This window comes from Salvelinus fontinalis, chromosome 15, assembly GCF_029448725.1.
Source record: "Salvelinus fontinalis isolate EN_2023a chromosome 15, ASM2944872v1, whole genome shotgun sequence".
In the NCBI taxonomy this organism is placed as follows: Eukaryota; Metazoa; Chordata; class Actinopteri; order Salmoniformes; family Salmonidae; genus Salvelinus; species Salvelinus fontinalis.
Window position 1 is genome coordinate 25,284,778 of NC_074679.1, and position 19,258 is coordinate 25,304,035.

Below are 19,258 nucleotides of genomic sequence, written 5' to 3' on the forward strand. Positions count from 1 at the left end.
GTAGTTGGCAGGGTGCAGTGCCAGGTCTCACTGGGCAGAGAGGAAGTATACTGTTACACACCTGGCAGCCTCACCTTCTCCCCACCTGCTCAGATCTAAAGGGTCAATCAGGGCCAATCAGGGGCCAATTTGTGTCTCTGTGTGACCAGTGCAGTGTCTGGTGCTTCAGTCCCTCTACCCCTTCCCCCACACTTTCATTTCATAAATCATCTTTCCGTCTCAAAACAACGATCAAAAACACATCCGCACAAAAGCGGCCTCTATGAAGTGTATACAGTGGGATTCTTCTGGTATCTGAACCATGCTCTCTGGAGCCTCCACTCAAGATGGGCCTGATATGTCTGCACAGGATATAGTCAGAAGAGAGTCCCCCCGAGGGGGAAGAGGAGCAGGTAGCATTCATAAGCACCCGTTCAGGGCCGGCTTCAGAAGTCTGAATCCTTGATGAGCCAAGCAATGCATCAATCTTCTAGCAGAGTGCTTCTCCTATAATGGACTAGTGAGAAGATACAAAGAGGTGGCACAGAGACGGCTTTGTATAAATTGGCTGCATTTATAACCTCTACAGAGAACTCAACTATATAATTTGTTGCCTCAAACACTATCCTTGCTATGTATGAACAGTCCAGTTCTCTTATCTCCATAGGGTAGAGGGGGACATCATGTAAGCAGTGAGCAGTGGCCTGTCAGAGTGGGTCAGAGCCCTAAAGGTGTGTTTACATTGACATTTGGCATAGTTGAGCGCCTTCAGGAAGGACACAAAGGGGGACTTAAAGCGTTTCCCCTCCTCAATGGGTCTAAATCATCATCGGACCTGATAGGACGTGCACGGAATTCTCCTGTTGCCAAGCACGCTGGAATTTGTGCAGAGCCAGCAATCCCAGCCCCAGAACCCAGCGCTGTGCACGAAATTCCACACAAAACCTTTAAACAAAGCCCAGTTACCAAGATGGCCAGACTCTCTGTCTCTGTGTTTGTACACTGAGGGCCCAGCCAGCTCAAAGCTCAGCCTGGCCTCTCCATACTGTCATTACTGCTGAATCAGTAGAGATGTGACCACTGCTAGTGGCAGGGCATTGTCTCCGACTGCCTCTGGGGGCTGTAGTAGAGCAGGTCGAGAGCTTCAAGTTCCTCGGTGTCCACATCACTAAGGATCTTTCATGGTCCAAACACACCAACACGGTGGTGAAGTGGGCACGACAACACCACTCAGAAGCTGAAAAGTTTTGTCATGGGTCAAGATCTTCAAAAAGTTCTACAGCTGCACCATTGGAAGCATCTTGACTGGCTGCATCACCACTTGGTATGGTAACTGTTTGGCATCTGACTGCAAGGCGCTACAGAGGGTAGTGCTTATGGCCAAGTACATCACTGGGGCCGGACTCCCTGCCATCCAGGACCTCTATACCAGGCGGTGTCAGAGGAAGGCTCTAAAAATTGTAAAAGACTCCAGCCACCCAAGGAATGGACTGTTCTCTCTGCTACCGCACGGCAAGCGGTAGCAGAGAACCAACAGGACCCTGAACAGCTTCTACCCAAGCCATAAGACTGCTAAATAGTTAGTTAATTAGTTAACCAAATAACATTGGTGTAAAAAGTGCTCAACTGTCATACTTCAGTAAAAAGTAAAAGTAAATACTATATATCAAATTCCTTATATTAAGCAAAGCAGACGTGACAATTTTCTTGTTTTAAAATGTATAGACAGCCAAGGACAGACTCCAACACTATTTGCAGACACAGCATTTGTGTGAGTCTGTCACATCAGAGGCCGTAGGGATGACAACACATAATAATGATAGGTGCATGAAATGGACAATCCTAGTCAGTTGCACAACTGAAATGTATCTACTGCATTTAATCCAACCTGGGGGCCTGGGGGAACAGTGGGTTAACTGCTTTGCTCAGGGGAAGAATGGCAGATTCTTAGCTTGTCAGCTCGGGGATTTGATCCAGCAACCTTTCGGTTAGTGGCCCAACGTTCTAACCACTAGGCTACCTGCCACCCCATATTGCTGTCCTGCCTGAGCATTAGAAATATAACGAGTACTTTTGGGAGTCAGGGGGAATGGATGGGAGTAAAAAGTACATATGTTCTCTAGGAATGTAGCGGAGTAAAAGTTGTCAAAAATATAGATAGTAAAGTACAGATATACCAAAAATTTACTTAAGTAGTACTTCAAAGTATTTTTACTTAGTTACTTACATCACTGCCCAATAGCTACCGAAATATCTGCATTGACCCTGCTTGCACTAACTTTTTTGATTCATCCCACACGCTGCTGCTGTTTATTATCTGTCACTTTATTCCTAGTTATATGTATATATCTACCTTAATTACCTCGCACCCCTGCTCATCGACTCGATACTGGTACCATGTGTATATAGCCAAATTATCGTTCCTCATTGTGTATCTATTATGACGTGTTTTACTTTTCTATTATTTCTCTATTTTCTTTATTTCTGCATTGTTGGAAAGGGCCTGTAAGTAAGCATTTCACTGTTAGTTTACACCTGTTGTTTACGAAGCATGTGATGAATAACATTTGATTTGGGTACATTTCCTGTTTTATTTATGTGGCCTACAGAGACTAATAGTGTAATTAATCCAACCTAACGGAATCCATGTTTAATTGAAAAAGGCCTTATGGGTTCCAGGTTCCAGAAAAAGAGAGTATGGGAGACACACAGAGAACGAGACAGACTGGAGTTGTAATAGATGAACCCATCTGGATCGGGCATTTCTCAACCTGCTGCTCATCTATGTTTTATGACCTCTATATATGGATCCAACTAGGTCACATGCTCTGTGTCCGTTCCTAACTCATCTATGGTTTGTTTTTTCTCTGCGTGTATCTTCCTTAGCTTTCGGCCAATCAGTGGGGGTTTAGTTTAATTTCAGAAGCCGCTTAGATCGTCTCTCAAACTCTTCCGGGATTGTTTTTCCAGTGTCATCCCTGTGTCTACTCTGTTTACAAATCTGTTTGTCATCAAATCAACCATGATGAGCTCATAGTTAATGGAGAGCAGGGCCCTTCAGTCTCTACGTTCCTTAATCAACCTGGCTGCATTAATATCATCTGGCCCTGCTCTGGACCTCGCATGTCAGCCAAAGGCTTTGGTAGCAATACAGTAGCAATCTGAATAGGTTGAATCAAATGGAAAGCATCTGAATTTGCTTTAAACCCAGTGCCCTAGACTCTAGCATTGGTATGGTGTGTGTGCCGTGCACCATGGGGCTCTCACGTGTTCCAGGGTGCTGCTTTTATCAGGCCTCTTCAAAGCCAGCTAATATAGCAGGGGGAAAACAGAACCATATGTCTATTATACCAGACCTGACCATCTGGTTCCACGGCAGTACTCCACCAGACCACTCACAAGACCACTGGCTATTGAGCTTTCATTCAAATATGAGTTTAATATGCCCCATTTGAGATGTAAAATGGCATTCTTATTGTTCCCTCTCTCATGACATATCTGATAGACATCTGTGTGCTCTATCTATCCCACAGGAGGAATAAGCACGGCTGTGAGATGTGTCGCTGTGTCAAGTGTCCCCCCTTAACCTGTGATAAGAACTGCAGCGATGGCTACCGGCAGAACAGGAAGGGCTGCTCCATTTGCATGTGCAAAGGTATGATTCTCATCTGTCTGTCTGTCTCATCTGGTCCGCATCAATATCCATCCGTCTGGGTCAGCCGGTCACATGACTTCAGTTCAATAACAACAACAGTAGTGTGTGTGCGTGTGTGTGTGCGTGCGTGTGTGTGTGCGTGCGTGTTTGTACACATGTTTGTGTGACCGTGTGTGTTGACTTTCACTCACTATGTAGCAGATTTGATTTGCTGGAACCATTTAGCTGATCTGCTGTGAAGCCTGTTATGAATGGATGTTTTGACTCTTGTGTTTTATTTAGCTCCCGCTGAGGCCTGTGTGTGCATGTTTGATTAGATTCACCAACCACACAAGTTAAAGAAAGTTTAGACGGCTTATTTATACTTTTTTATGTGTTTATTTAATTTTTCCAGTAATATCATAAATATTTTAGCTTGGAATGTATTTGGAGGTTCTTGCTCAGCAAGATGGCGGTGAAGTGGCACCCCGTCATGTTTATCTTATTTTGAGACTGTTACTCAGTTACTCAGTGGACTGTTAAAATATTTATGGATAGGAAACTTTTTTGTGAAGTGTACCTTTTTCCCTTTGTTTAACAGTGTGTTGAGAGAGAAGAGACACATAAACATCTGCCTTGGATGTGGAAACATGATGTGATTCACTGAAATACTACGTTCTATCAAAAACACTGTTCTCCCCAGACTTAACAGCCACACTGGATTTATATTCCACTTGGGGGCCAGTTATTGGCAGATGTGGGGTTTTATAACCTCAACCTATCTCTCAACAGAAACAGAGGACATCAGTTTTGGGTCAGGTCCCAAAAACTTCAGGGAAATTATTCAACTTTATTTATTTGTGTTGTAACTGTAAATGGATTATTGGGAAATTAAGAGACTTTAAAAGGAAGAGCACATAATGGTGTTTGGTGAAGGTGGATCAGAGCTTTCTCGTTAGCCTCTAATGTACCCAAGACAATAACATTGGTTAGCTTTACTATCCATTTTATTCTTAATGACATTTCCACTTTGAATTCACTCCTGCGTTTCTCATGCCCTGAAACATCCCTGTTGATGGTTTCTCACAGGTTCAAGTCACCAGTCTCCCTCCCTTCCTAACGTCTGTCTGTGTTCATGTTTTTTTCCAGAGAGTGACCACCTGCCAAGCACCACTGCCCCCGCCCCCATGCCCAGCTACTGCCTGACCTCTAACGGGCACCGCTATGAGGAGGGCGAGAGCTGGCACGACGGCTGCCGAGACTGCTACTGCCACACTGGGAGAGAGATGTGTGTGCTCATATCCTGCCCTGTGCCCAGTTGTCCCAACCCCGTGGTCAGGCCTGACCAGTGCTGTCCCACTTGTGAAGGTACTTGTCTGGAGCCGGCTGATCTATCAACACACACACGTCTGGCAGTTCACAGTCCCATAGGAGCTCACACCCTAGAGCCCAGTCCACTTACTGCCCCATCAGTCAGGTCTCAGGCTCCATGAACACTCACACTTTGTGTTTGTGTAAGGAGCAACACACATTGATACACAGTTACACACCCACGCCTTTTCATCCACACCCCTCAGAGTCACTGGGGATATTTATAGGGGAGTGACTCAGTGGACTGTTCAAATATTTATAAGTGAAAGAATGTCTACAACTTTCAGTAACTCAACACAGACTAACAGGAGACAACAGACTAACACCTTACAGATATCAACCCTATTGCAGTCAATTGTTTTATCTGTACTGTTGTACTGGACTAGAGGAAAGTATGTCCGAACACAAATTGTTGTGTAATCACCAAGCTTAGTTCTAGTAAGATGTGAACCTTATTCTTTGTAGTCTTTCATGTGTTGTTGTGTTACTGTTATCTGCCTCTCATAACCTGTGTGTTGTCTGTCCAGATGAGTCAGGCAGTGGTCAGCCAGAGGGCATGGACCTGGTGGTGTGTCGAGCCCCTGGGGGGAAACTCTATGTGGAGGGAGAGACCTGGAACCTGGATGAGTGTACACGCTGCACCTGCAGGAAGGGCCGTGTTCTGTGCGATACTGAAGTGTGTCCCCCTGCTGTGTGTCAGGCCCCAACCAGGAACAAGGACACCTGTTGCCATGTCTGCCCAGGTACCGTACCTTACATCCCCCACATCTGTCATAGGCTGCTTTACTAGGAAACCTCTAGTACTAAGCCATTTTCTTCTCTGTAAATGTAGAACTCTATCATCGTACTAGCCTTGACAAGAGCAATTTCAGATAATATCAAAAGCACTTACATCCAGGAATGACTCAAGAAGCGATGTCAGTTTGTGATCAGTATAGAGTGGGATAAATTTGATCTGGAGCCATTATCAGCAGCATGTGGTGGTGGATTGAGGGTCTTGCCTTGTCTTGGTGCATGTTGCAATCTGTCCCACAGTTTAATGTCAGTACACACAGGCTAATAAAGAATCCAGACCAAACCGGCTGGCTTTACATGGGGATATATCCTCCAGAGAGGAACACATGGGGACAAGCCTGTCTGTTTCCACTATTCGTACATAAGAACAGTATTTTTCATGGCAATGTGATATGACTAGGAAAAACTTTAGGCCCTAGTTATAGCCTATAACTAGTTTCTCCTGGTCAGGTCTAGGGTTGCAAAATTCCAGGCACTTTCAATAAATTCCCTGGTTTCCCTGAAATCCCATTTGGAAGATTCCGGAATCAAGAGGGAATATCCAGAATCCTCCAACCAGGATTTCTTGAAAACCAGGCAATTTATTGAAGGTTCCCAGAATTTCGCAACACTATTCAGGTCATGTGACCTCACCAGCTGCTGAGAAGAATAGAGTTGGGCACTGTCCCCCCAACACCATCTCCCCCGCCCCTCACTCCTCCCCCACCACCACCGCCCTCCACCCCTCACTGCTCACCTCCGCCCCATCACCACCTTCCCCCACCACGACCTCCCCCCGCCCCTCACTCCTCCCTCCAGCCCCCCAAGCAAGAGCCTCACAAATCAGAAATGCATGACAGCCCCTGAAACCCACAGAGCCTCCTTGGGAATGCTCAGCTAGTTGCGTTATCACCACATCTCCCACCACAAAATCAGATTGTAAGAGGCAGCCCTTTGATATATGTATGGTTCTGTCTCTGAAGAATGTGGGAATAATACACATTTCAATGACAGGCCCCTTGATGTATGTGTACATCATGGAAGAGTAAGAATGGCGCTGGAATGGATAGCTGCCGTTTTACAGGCTATTTTGAGTGGGATTTTTTTGTATAATGTTTACACCATCATTATCTATGACCGTAAAGAGCTTCTGGACATCAGAAAAACGATCACTAACGTCGATTTGGATGAAGATTTCGACTTCAACAAGTTGGCGGCGCTGAACATACTGCTCACCCCAGACCAGCCCCCAATCCCAAAGACTTGGAAGAGAACGAGACCATAGTATTTTCCAAGAAAGTTTTCATCAATATTTTTCGTAGCAGTTTATTAACCACTACCAACCGATGCTGGCACTAAGACGGCACTCAACGAGCTGTATAAGGCCATAAGCAAACTAACAAATACTAATCCAGAGTCGGCACTCCTAGCGGCTGGTGATTTTAATGCAGGAAAACTGAAATAAATAAGATGGCACCGGAGAAGAAGGCTGACGTTTTACGTGTCCCCAAACAATTGTGTTTTTTGTTTGTTTCTTTGCGTTGTTTGTTACTTATTTTTTTACTTATTTTGTACATAATGTTGCCGCTACCATCTCTTGTGACCGAAAATAACTTCTGGACATTAAAACTGCGATTACTCACCACGGACTGGCAGAATCCTTTTTTTCCTTTAACAAACCTGACGAGCTCGACGTGAATGTTATACTGCTCTCCTAGGAACAGGCCCAGATCCCCGTGATTTGCGTGAAGAGAAGGCGGAGAAGAAGGAGCAAAGTGCGGGCTGCCTTCTGAGAATTCATAGGCGATCGAATAAACCCCCCACTTCCTTGCACTTTTTCTAGCAGAATAGAATCTTTGGAAAATAAAATAGATGACCTACACGGAAGATTAAACTACCTACGGGACATTCAAAACTGAAATATCTTATGCTTCACGAAGTCCTGGTTGAACGACGATACTATCAACATACAGCTGGCTGGTTATATGCTGCACCAGCAGGATAGAACAGCGGCGTCTGGTAAGACAAGGGGCGGCGGACTATGTATTTTTGTAAATAACAGCTGGTGGACCATATCTAAGGAAGTCTCGAGCTATTACTCACCTGAGGTAGAGTATCTTATGATAAGCTGTAGACCACACTATCTACCTAGAGAGTTTTCATCTGTATTTTTCGTAGCTGTTTACATACCACCACAGACTGAGGCTGGCACTAAGACCGCATTGAATGAGCTGTATTCCGCCATAAGCAAACAAGGAAACGCTCACCCAGAGCCGGCGCTCCTAGTAGCCGGGGAGTTTAATGCAGGGAAACTTAAATATGTTTTACCTCATTTCTATCAGCATGTTAAATGTGCAACCAGAGGGAAAAAAACTCTGGACCACCTTTACTCCACACACAGAGACACGTACAAAGCTCTCCCTTGCCCTCCATTTGGCAAATCTGACCATAATTCTATCCTCCTGATTCCTGGTTATAAGCAAAAATTCAAGCAGGAACCACCAGTGACTTGATCAAAAAAAACGTGGTCAGATGCAGCAGATGCTAAGTTCTAGGACTGGAATATGTTCTGGGATTCCTCAAATGGCATCGAGGAGTACACCACATCAGTCATTGGCTTCATAAATAAGTGCATCGATGACGTCGTCCCCACAGTGACCGTATGTACATACCCCAACTAGAAGCCATGGATTACAGGCAACATCCGCACTGAGCTAAAGGGTAGAGCTGCCGCTTTCAAGGAGCGGGACTCTAACCTGGAAGCTTATAAGAAGTCCCGCTATGCCCTCTGACGAACATGCAAAGTGTCAATACAGGACTAAGATCACAGGACTAAGTACTACACCTGCTCTGACGCTAGTCGGATGTGGCAGGGCTTGCAAACCATTAGAGACTACAAAAGGAAGCACAGCCGAGAGCTGCCCGGTGACACAAGCCAACCAGACGAGCAAAAGTACTTCTATGCTCGCTTCGAGGCAAATAACACTGAAACATGCATGAGAGCACCAGCTGTTCCGGAAGACTGTGTGATCACGCTCTCCGCAGCCGATGTGAGTAAGACCTTTAAACAGGTCAACATTCACAAGGCCGCAGGGCCAGACGGATTACCAGGACGTGTACTGCAAGCATGCGCTGACCAACTGGCAAGTGTATTCACTGACATTTTCAACCTCTCCCTGTCCGAGTCTGTAATACCAACATGTTTTAAGCAGACCACCATAGTCCCTATGCCCAAGAACACTAATATAACCTGCCTAAATGACTACCAACCTGTAGCACTCACGTCTGTAGCCATGAAGGAATTTGAAAGGCTGGTCACATCAACACCATTATCCCAAAAACCCTAGACTCACTCCAATTTGCATACCGCCCCAGCAGATCCACAGATGATGCCATCTCTATTGCACTCCACACTGCCCTTTCCCACCTGGACAAAAATAACACCTATGTGAGAATGCTATTCATTGACTATAACTCAGGGTTCAACACCATAGTGACCTCAAAGCTCATCAATAAGCTAAGGACCCTGGGACTCAATACCTCCCTCTGCAACTGGATCCTGGACTTCCTGACTGGCCGCCCCCAGGTGGTAAGGGTAAGTAACAACACATCCGCCACGCTGATCCTCAACACAGGGGCCCCTCAGGGGTGCGTGCTGAGTCCCCTCTTGTACTCCCTGTTCACCCACGACTGTGTGGATGCGCACAACGATGATGAGACAGCCTGTATGGAGGAGGTCAGAGACCTGGCCGTGTGGTGCCAGGACAACAACCTCTCCCTCAACGTGATCAAGACAAAGGAGATGATTGTGAACAACAGGAAAAAGAGGACCGAGCACGTCCCCATTCTCATCGACGGGGCTGTAGTGGAGCAGGTTCAGAGCTTCAAGTTCCTTGGTGTCCACATCACCAATAAACTAACATGGTCCAAGCACACCGAGACAGTCTTGAAGAAGCAATGACAAAACCTATTCCCCCTCAGGAGACTGAAAAGATTTGGCATGGGTCCTCAGATCCTCAAAAGGTTCTACAGCTGCACCATCAAGAGCATCCTGACTGGTTGCATCACTGCCTGATATGGCAACTGTTCGGCCTCAGACCGCAAGGCACTACAGAGGGTAGTGTGAACGGCCCAGTACGTCACTGCAGCCAAGCTTCCTGCCATCCAGGACCTCTATACCAGGTGGTGTCAGAGGAAGACCCTAAAATTTGTCAAAGACTCCAGCCACCCTAGTCATAGACTGTTCTCTCTGCTACCACACGGCAAGTGGTACCGGAGCGCCAAGTCTAGGTTCAAGAGGCTTCTAAACAGCTTCTACCCCCAAGCCATAAGACTCCTGAACACCTCATCAAATGGCTACCCAGACTATTTGCACCCCCCCCCCCCCTCCCCCTCTTTTACACAGCGGCTACTCTCTGATGTTGTCATCTATGCATAGTCACTTTAATAACTCTACCTACAGGTACATATTACCTCAACTAACCGGTGCCCACGCACAGTGAATCTGTATCGGTACACCCCTGTATATAGTCTCGCTATTATTATTTTACTGCTGCTCTTTATTTACTTGTTACATTTATTTCTTATTCTTATCCATATTTTTTTTAACTACGTTGTTGGTTATGGGCTCGTAAGTAAGCATTTCACTGTAAGGTCCACCTGTTGTATTCGGTGCATGTGATTAATAAAATTTGATTTGAAAATCAGTCTTACCTCATTTTTACCAGCATGTCACCTGTGCAACTAGAGTTGTTCACCTACGACTGCGTGGATGCGCACGACGACGATGAGACAGCCTGTAGGGAGGAGGTCAGAGACCTGGCCATGTGGTGCCAGGACAACAACCTCTCCCTCAATGTCAGCAAGACAAAGGAGCTGATGATGGACTATATGAAACGGAGGGCCAAGCACGCCCCGATTCACATCAACAGGGCTGTAGTTCCTCGGTGTCCAGATCACTAAGGATGTATCGTCGTCCCACACACCAACACAGTCGTGGATGGTAGGAGGCTGAAAAGATTTGGCATGGGCCCACAGATCCTCAAAAAGTTATACAGCTGCACCAGTGAGAGCATCTTAACTGGCTGCATCACCCCCTAGTATGGCCACTGGCTGCATCACCCCCTAGTGTGGCCACTGGCTGCATCACCCCCTAGTATGGCCACTGGCTGCATCACCCCCTAGTATGGCCACTGGCTGCATCACCCCCTAGTATGGCCACTGGCTGCATCACCCCCTAGTATGGCCACTGGCTGCATCACGCCCTAGTATGGCCACTGGCTGCATCACCCCCTAGTGTGGCCACTGGCTGCATCACGCCCTAGTATGGCCACTGGCTGCATCACCCCCTAGTATGGCCACTGGCTGCATCACCCCCTAGTATGGCCACTGGCTGCATCACCCCCTAGTATGGCCACTGGCTGCATCACCCCCTAGTATGGCCACTGGCTGCATCACGCCCTAGTATGGCCACTGGCTGCATCACCCCCTAGTATGGCCACTGGCTGCATCACGCCCTAGTATGGCCACTGGCTGCATCACGCCCTAGTATGGCCACTGGCTGCATCACCCCCTAGTATGGCCACTGGCTGCATCACGCCCTAGTATGGCCACTGGCTGCATCACCCCCTAGTATGGCCACTGGCTGCATCACCCCCTAGTATGGCCACTGGCTGCATCACGCCCTAGTATGGCCACTGGCTGCATCACCCCCTAGTATGGCCACTGGCTGCATCACCCCCTAGTGTGGCCACTGGCTGCATCACCCCCTAGTATGGCCACTGGCTGCATCACCCCCTAGTATGGCCACTGGCTGCATCACCCCCTAGTATGGCCACTGGCTGCATCACGCCCTAGTATGGCCACTGGCTGCATCACGCCCTAGTATGGCCACTGGCTGCATCACCCCCTAGTATGGCCACTGGCTGCATCACGCCCTAGTATGGCCACTGGCTGCATCACCCCCTAGTATGGCCACTGGCTGCATCACGCCCTAGTATGGCCACTGGCTGCATCACGCCCTAGTATGGCCACTGGCTGCATCACCCCCTAGTATGGCCACTGGCTGCATCACGCCCTAGTATGGCCACTGGCTGCATCACGCCCTAGTATGGCCACTGGCTGCATCACGCCCTAGTATGGCCACTGGCTGCATCACCCCCTAGTATGGCCACTGGCTGCATCACCCCCTAGTATGGCCACTGGCTGCATCACCCCCTAGTATGGCCACTGGCTGCATCACGCCCTAGTATGGCCACTGGCTGCATCACGCCCTAGTATGGCCACTGGCTGCATCACGCCCTAGTATGGCCACTGGCTGCATCACCCCCTAGTATGGCCACTGGCTGCATCACCCCCTAGTATGGCCACTGGCTGCATCACCCCCTAGTATGGCCACTGGCTGCATCACCCCCTAGTATGGCCACTGGCTGCATCACCCCCTAGTATGGCCACTGGCTGCATCACCCCCTAGTATGGCCACTGGCTGCATCACCCCCTAGTATGGCCACTGGCTGCATCACCCCCTAGTATGGCCACTGGCTGCATCACCCCCTAGTATGGCCACTGGCTGCATCACGCCCTAGTATGGCCACTGGCTGCATCACGCCCTAGTATGGCCACTGGCTGCATCACGCCCTAGTATGGCCACTGGCTGCATCACCCCCTAGTATGGCCACTGGCTGCATCACGCCCTAGTATGGCCACTGGCTGCATCACGCCCTAGTATGGCCACTGGCTGCATCACCCCCTAGTATGGCCACTGGCTGCATCACCCCCTAGTGTGGCCACTGGCTGCATCACGCCCTAGTGTGGCCACTGGCTGCATCACCCCATGATAAGGCCACTGCTTGGCATCAGACCGCAAGACGCTACATATGGTAGTGTATGCGGCCCAGTACATCACTGGGGCCGAGCTCCCTGCCATCCAGGACCTCTATACCAGGCGGTGTCAGAGGAAGGCACAGAATATTCTCAAAGACTCCAGCCACCCAAGTCAAAGACTGTTCTCTCTGCTACCGCACAGAAAGCATTACCGATGCACCAAGTCTGGAACCAACATGACCCTGAACAGCTTCTATACCCAAGCCATAAGACTGCTAAATAATTAGTTAAATAGTTAACCAAACATCTACCCAGACTATCTGCATTGACCCTTTCTGCACAAACTTTTTTGACACATCACATAGGCTGCTGCTGCTGTTTATTATCTATCTTGTTCCCTAGTCACTTCATTCCTAGTTCTATGTACATATCTACCTCAATTACCTCATACCCCTGCACATCAACTCAGTACTGGAACCTCTTGTATATAGCCAAGTTATCGTTAATCATTGTGTATTTATTATTACGTGTTGTACTTTTCTATCATTTCTCAATTTTCTTTCTCTCTGCATTGTTGGGAAGGGCCTGTAAGTAAGCATTTCACTGTTAGTCTAGGCCTGTTGTTTACGAAGCATGTGATGAATAACATTTGATTTGATTTACATTAGTGTTGAGATGTGACAGTCTAGCTAAGCTTTGGTCACAGACAGGCCATTGATCTATGGGCCTATGGCTATGAGACACAGAGATAAGCCTGAGAGTTAACTGACATAGCTCAGCACAGCAGCCATGTGTTCCCTAGTCCCTAGTCATCAGCTAGCTTCCTGCTAGAATTTACCATACAGTAAAACCATCTTATTGCAAACACAGGTGAACTGTCCTAATAACTGCTCTGGATTAACATGTTATACTGCCTTGGTGTGCCTCTCCCTCCATCCTTCCATCCACAGAGGACAAGCAGGGTCCCCAGCTCCCGGTGAGCACCAGTCAGCAGGAGTACTGTATCTCCAGCGAGGGAGACGTGCTTTTGGCTGGGGACACCTGGAAGGCCAATGCCTGCACCAGCTGCACCTGCAACAATGGAACCATTCAGTGTTTCTCCCAGCGCTGCCCGCCTGCCAACTGCAGGGTGCCCGTCCTGCGCAAGGGCCAGTGCTGCCCTCACTGTCTGGGTAAGTGAGTTTGTATGTGTGAGAGTGAGTCTGTACGTGGAACTAAACTCCTGGGAATGTCTAGATGGGTGAGAGCACACTGCCTTGTTAGCCTCCCTAATGATGTCCACTGTCATTCTAGTGTGTAGTACAGTTGTGTCTTGTGAAAAATCCCATATTAAGTATGCATTAAAACAAGTTATTCCTTTGGGACGAGGTACAGCTTGTTATTGAGACCATTATCAATCACAGTGTAACTTGTAGGAAGGGAGGAACCGTTTTCAAACTTTTTCGGTTAGCTAGAATAAAGCAAGCGTGTGTGAGTCGCGTTCTGAGTGCCTGTTTCGCTGGCACTGCTTGGGCAAACACCGTTACTCACAGCAACATTCCATGTGACACAACTCACTCAGAGTGAAAACATTCCCCAAGCATCCGCACATTCACACGTGTTTCCTGTCTCCGGCTGAGCCGACCCGCCACTCTCAATGCCGGCACAGGAAGGCAAAGCTCTATGTCAGCTTTTCCTATAGAGGAAAACCTCGACACAGGCATGCATTGTTCCCTCTGATTTGTAACCGTTTCATCTCAGCTTTGTTTTGGTTATTTGCTCGGTGGATAACAGAACTTTACATAAGACTCTTGACAAAGGGAAGTCATGGAAGCTTAGGGAACACATCCCGTAAACACACCTTATCTACAGACACTCCACCCAACCATAACCTTCTGTTACAATGATCTGGGATGTGGGATTTGTTTTCAGCTCAAGTGTGTTTGACATTACGTACGTGGGTTGTGACTTATTTGTGATTTTCCTCTTTGGTTTACAGAAATAACAACAACGTCTGTTCCAATGATGGTGTCGACCAAGGCCCCCAAGACCAGGGTTACTACCACAGTGGACAACACAGTCTGGATCCCCACTGTCACTTTGCCTCCTATCATTGCTGCTACAGGTACAGTCTGTCTGTCCATCTCTCTTTCTCTCTAGCTCACCTTCTCACTTTCACTATTTCTCTCTTTCTCTCTTTCACTCACTCACTCACTCACTCACTCACTCACTCACTCACTCACTCACTCACTCACTCACTCACTCACTCTTTCACTCACTCACCCCCTCACTCACTCACTCACTCACCCCCTCACTCACTCCTCCTATGGCCCACAGAGATGGTTAAATGATAGGTTACTGATAGGTAACAACTGCTTCAGACCTGTGACTTGGTATCATTGTCCATACTTTCCCAGCCAGCCTGTTGATGCTTACATTCTTGTGGGGCAATTGGAATGCTTTGACAAATGAGCTAAATGCACACGGACACACATTCATCTGGAGACTGTATCTAACGTATTGGCCAGGGAAAACTGCCAAACACTAAGGAAGGACATGAGCTGCTTTTTCATTTAAATTGATTAGAAGGGGAATAATGTAATGGAAATATTGGCCTGTGTGACAGCAGTATGTGTAGTCCAGTCTGTGGGGAGAGCTGATATTGATTTTCCCTGCAGATGGGAACAGCCTGGGAGAGAACATCCCCAGTCAAACTAGGATGGCTCTCATCTACCAATCAGCTGCCTGGATACTGGCCGGTCTCCTCCTGGCCATCGTCATCTTCCTCATTGTGGCAGTCCTCATTAACAAGAAGAAAAAGTGGGTGCGGATGTCGTGCTACAGCGCCCCCAAGAAGGTGAGGCATTGTGGGTAAAGCCGCTCATTAGGCCCAGTACTGTATGTACAGCTTGCGGAAAAAGACTATTCACAAATGAATTGCAACACAGCTTCGAAATGCCTCATGATTCTGCCCGATAGAACCAATTCAATTACTTCATTTTTTTTGCTGTTGGTTTGGGGTTGCTGCCCAAACTCAGACCACTATGGTGCTAAATCATAGCACCATAGCGGAGCGGGTGGGCCGTTGTTTTAGGATCTAATCTGTGGGTGGGTCGTGGGTTTTCCTTGATCTTCCAGCTCCTGCTACAATTCATGTTCAGGGTGTCAAAGTAGGGATAAATGTATTTTTCCAGCACTTAATTCTGATGGAGCACTTTGAACTGTGTCAAGTTTATCATAAAATGTGATCGTTTTACAACACCCCCATGAAATGAGACTAGAGCAGCACAGAAAATCGTAATTCGTCACATGGTTTCCGAAAAAGTCTCTCCCGTCCTAACTAGACATGATAACACAAAGCAGTAGGATTCAATCAATATAGCTGACAAGACCTGTTGTGTGAAAGTAAAGTAATTGATATTTAAAACATTTCCTTTACTCCTTTCCTAGACTGTGATCCTGAAGAAGCATGTGAATAAGAACTCGGTGGTGTACATGGAACCTTCAAAGGAGAACAAGTTCCAGAGCATGAAGAATGACTGTGGCATCAACTTCTCCCCAGAGATGAGCTCACCATGTGGGGAGAGGATGCTCATCCCCCGGGTCAAGCTGAGTACGGGCCAGGTCAGGGGACAGCTCTAGACCCCCCTCCCCCTAAACACCAACTCCCATTCACCAGACCACCAAACTCTACACTGCCCAAAAGGCTACCAAGCACCTCCTCTTCTCTTTCTCACATTTTCACGGTGATCGATCCAAAACAATGCAATGCAACTGCCTGTTGCTTTATCATACTGCTGGTACAGTGAGGAGAGACTGTGGAGGCAGGAGGATGTGGCCATTATGGGACTTTGCCATACAGTTCACCACAGACAGTGACAGTCAGCCAGAGAGGCTACTAGTCAGCCAGAGAGGCTACTAGTCAGCCAGAGAGGCTACTAGTCAGCCAGAGAGGCTACTAGTCAGCCAGAGAGAGCTCTGAAATGTGAACATGATCATCATCGCTTCTCGCCTTCTCTGGAACTAGAACATGAAACTAACAGGAGGAATATAACAGCTTTAGGACAGGGGTTTGGGTTCTAGTCGAAGGTCTCTAGTTTGCTCTTTTCTATGTGCCGCAGCGCAGCACTCAATTCATCAACAATTGTTTTAGTGATGCCAATTTAACTGGTTTTCCAGTTGTAATCAAAATTGGATGGGAGGGTAAGTCGATTATCAGATGAATGGCTAGTTCCATGACTCGCTCCTCTCCCCAGTCAATGACTTTGAGCAGCATCAGAACCCAGCAGACTATGGCCCAGAAAAAAAAGAAACCCAAACTCCTGCTTTAGAACGTGTGGTTTCCATCTTAGCTTTTTTTAAATATATTTCTATGTGTAATAGTTGTAGTGTTTTTCTTGGTCAAGCCTAGTTTTTGTTATGGAAGTCTCCATGGTGGCAAGATTAAAACATTGTAAATGCCAGACTAAACATTCCCCATCGATGCAAAGGAATGACACTCTTCTATTCCCACTTACTGTAGTGGTTTCTGTCTGCCTCAAAGGTGATGACCAAAATCATTCCATTCTGAAAACAACCAACCACCCTGGGAAGAGGGAAAACAGTGTGAATGTATTCTGCCTCAGCTGTGAAGCCAGTGTGTCTGTCTGTAATACAGTAAAGTCCTTCATCCTTCTGTACTCAATAACTCCCTTTAGAAGGAATCATCCCATTGGCTGGACTTCATCTAGAAATGGGAATGGACTTCAAGATTAGGTGGATTAATACTAATCCCGACTGATATTTTATAGCTTGCAGATAAGAGGACTCATTACAGGAAACTACAGAAGCAGTTCCAGACTTTCTGGAGTTACTCATGAGGAATGTCAACATACAATAAGCCTCACTTATATAACTTCATTTACAGCTGTGCGTAAACATGAGCTACTGTTTCCAGAGAATGTTAACATATACATTAGTAGCCTTTATTTTATAGCCTTAATGTTTTTCATATTTCATTGTTTCTCCTGTAATGACGTATGCTAGTCCAATTTTGGTGCAATTTGTTGTGCCATGTATTCCATGCCAAGGTAACCTGACTGAAGGTCTCCCCATTCCCACCAGTTTATAACACATTACAATGAAAAGGGGCAAGGGTCTCAAGGAGACTCTGCTATGAAATGCAAATAATGGTACATTCCAACAGCGCATGTTCATAAAATGTAGCACTTTTGTTAGGATCCAGTGTTTTAAAAAGCTGTGGATGAGATTCCTGGCGGGATAAAGGCCTAATCAGGGATTTGATGGGCATATTTAGCACATGGAGGTGATGAATCACTCAAGTAAACATAATGGTGCAGCAAATTCAAGGCTTATTTAACAATCTGATGAAATAGATGTGATTCAGAGCATTACAAAACAGACTGGGGTTTATTAGGAAATCTTTGGATCTGATTTCATAGTTACATTGCCAGTCTCTCGATACAAAGACCATTGTGATGCCAAAACTGTGTGGAGACAAATATAGATTTCTATTGAAGAGTTTCAAAAGTAATTCCGTAGATTTGGGTCCGTTTGAATCACAACCATGTGTTTTAAATGAAGGTAAGAGGAGTTATTTGTTTTTCCTATGTGTAAAAAAGGTAGATAAAAGTAGGACAGAAGAGTCCCTTATTTATTTTTTCACATAGCTTTATTTATTAATACTAAAGTATAGTTTGAGTTAATGACGTGTTTTTGGCAAATGAACTTGGTAGCCAAAGCTGCTGTACATTTTAGATATTGTAAGCCATTTACCATTTCCATCTGCTTTGTTTTTCAAGCCTATTTATTTTACTGTTGTAAACTGTAAATACATTTTTCTTTGCTGTTGAACTGTAACATTTATACTTATTTTGAAAAACAAAATGTGTGAACAAAAATTCTTTACATTTAACATTTGGGAAGACATTTCAGTGCTTGTGACATTTCCATGGTGAAATGTTTGCAATGAAAAGTGTGACGGAGCTGGCTGATGCCCCGTGCTTTTAAAAGACTGGAAATCCCTACAAATCAAATAAATATCAATAAATATCAACATAGCAACAGTTGGGTTCAAAAGAGGTAACATATCATGGTTAGATGTGACATCTGTTCCTTTATCTACTCTTGCCCAGTGCTGCCAAAGGGGATCTGCTTCCTGGGCTCCCAAGTGGCGCAGCATCTCAGTGCAAGAGGTGTCACTACAGTCCTTGGTTCAAATCCAGGCTGTATCACATCGGGCTGTGATTGGGAGTCCCATAGGGCTGTGCACAATTGGCCCAGCGTTGTTCTTAACTGACTTGTCTTGTTAAATAAAAAAATCTTCTCACTTAGTTTCCCAAAGGTTTTAAAGTTTCCTTTCTCTTAAGCATAGTTGCTCTGCTCTCCTTATCCGTGATGTGTTAGCGGATGGGGAAGACCAGAGATGTGTGTTTGGTGTTTCTCACAGCCCACAGGGCTATACGGATGAGGCGTGAGTGGGGAATGCAGCGGCCAGATCTCAGTCTCACACTCGGGGCTTCATAAAACCACAGACAGAAAAACACTGAGTCAGGAAGGCTTGAACAGACAACCTGAAGAATTCCGTTTGACTTGACTGTCACCGTTTGCTCATAAAGCTCAACATGAGGAGGTGAAGATTGGTCCGAAAACAAAAGAAATCAATCATTTAAGGAGCTTTTTTTTTCAAAGATTAGCTTC

General features: G+C 46.5%; 1 protein-coding gene across 2 annotated transcripts in view; it reads left to right on the plus strand.

The window, feature by feature from the left end:
* LOC129811623 (cysteine-rich motor neuron 1 protein-like) overlaps positions 1-18,891 on the plus strand; it is a 54,007-nt gene extending 35,116 nt beyond the window's left edge. For both annotated transcript variants that reach the window (XM_055863071.1, XM_055863072.1), the window contains exons 9-15: positions 3,513-3,634; positions 4,763-4,981; positions 5,512-5,727; positions 13,531-13,752; positions 14,559-14,684; positions 15,238-15,416; positions 16,010-18,891. In XM_055863071.1, coding sequence (XP_055719046.1) covers positions 3,513-3,634; positions 4,763-4,981; positions 5,512-5,727; positions 13,531-13,752; positions 14,559-14,684; positions 15,238-15,416; positions 16,010-16,201 — 1,276 coding nt within the window. In that variant the 3' untranslated portion in view covers positions 16,202-18,891. The remainder of the gene's footprint in view (positions 1-3,512; positions 3,635-4,762; positions 4,982-5,511; positions 5,728-13,530; positions 13,753-14,558; positions 14,685-15,237; positions 15,417-16,009) is intronic.
* Positions 18,892-19,258: the final 367 nt, after the last annotated feature.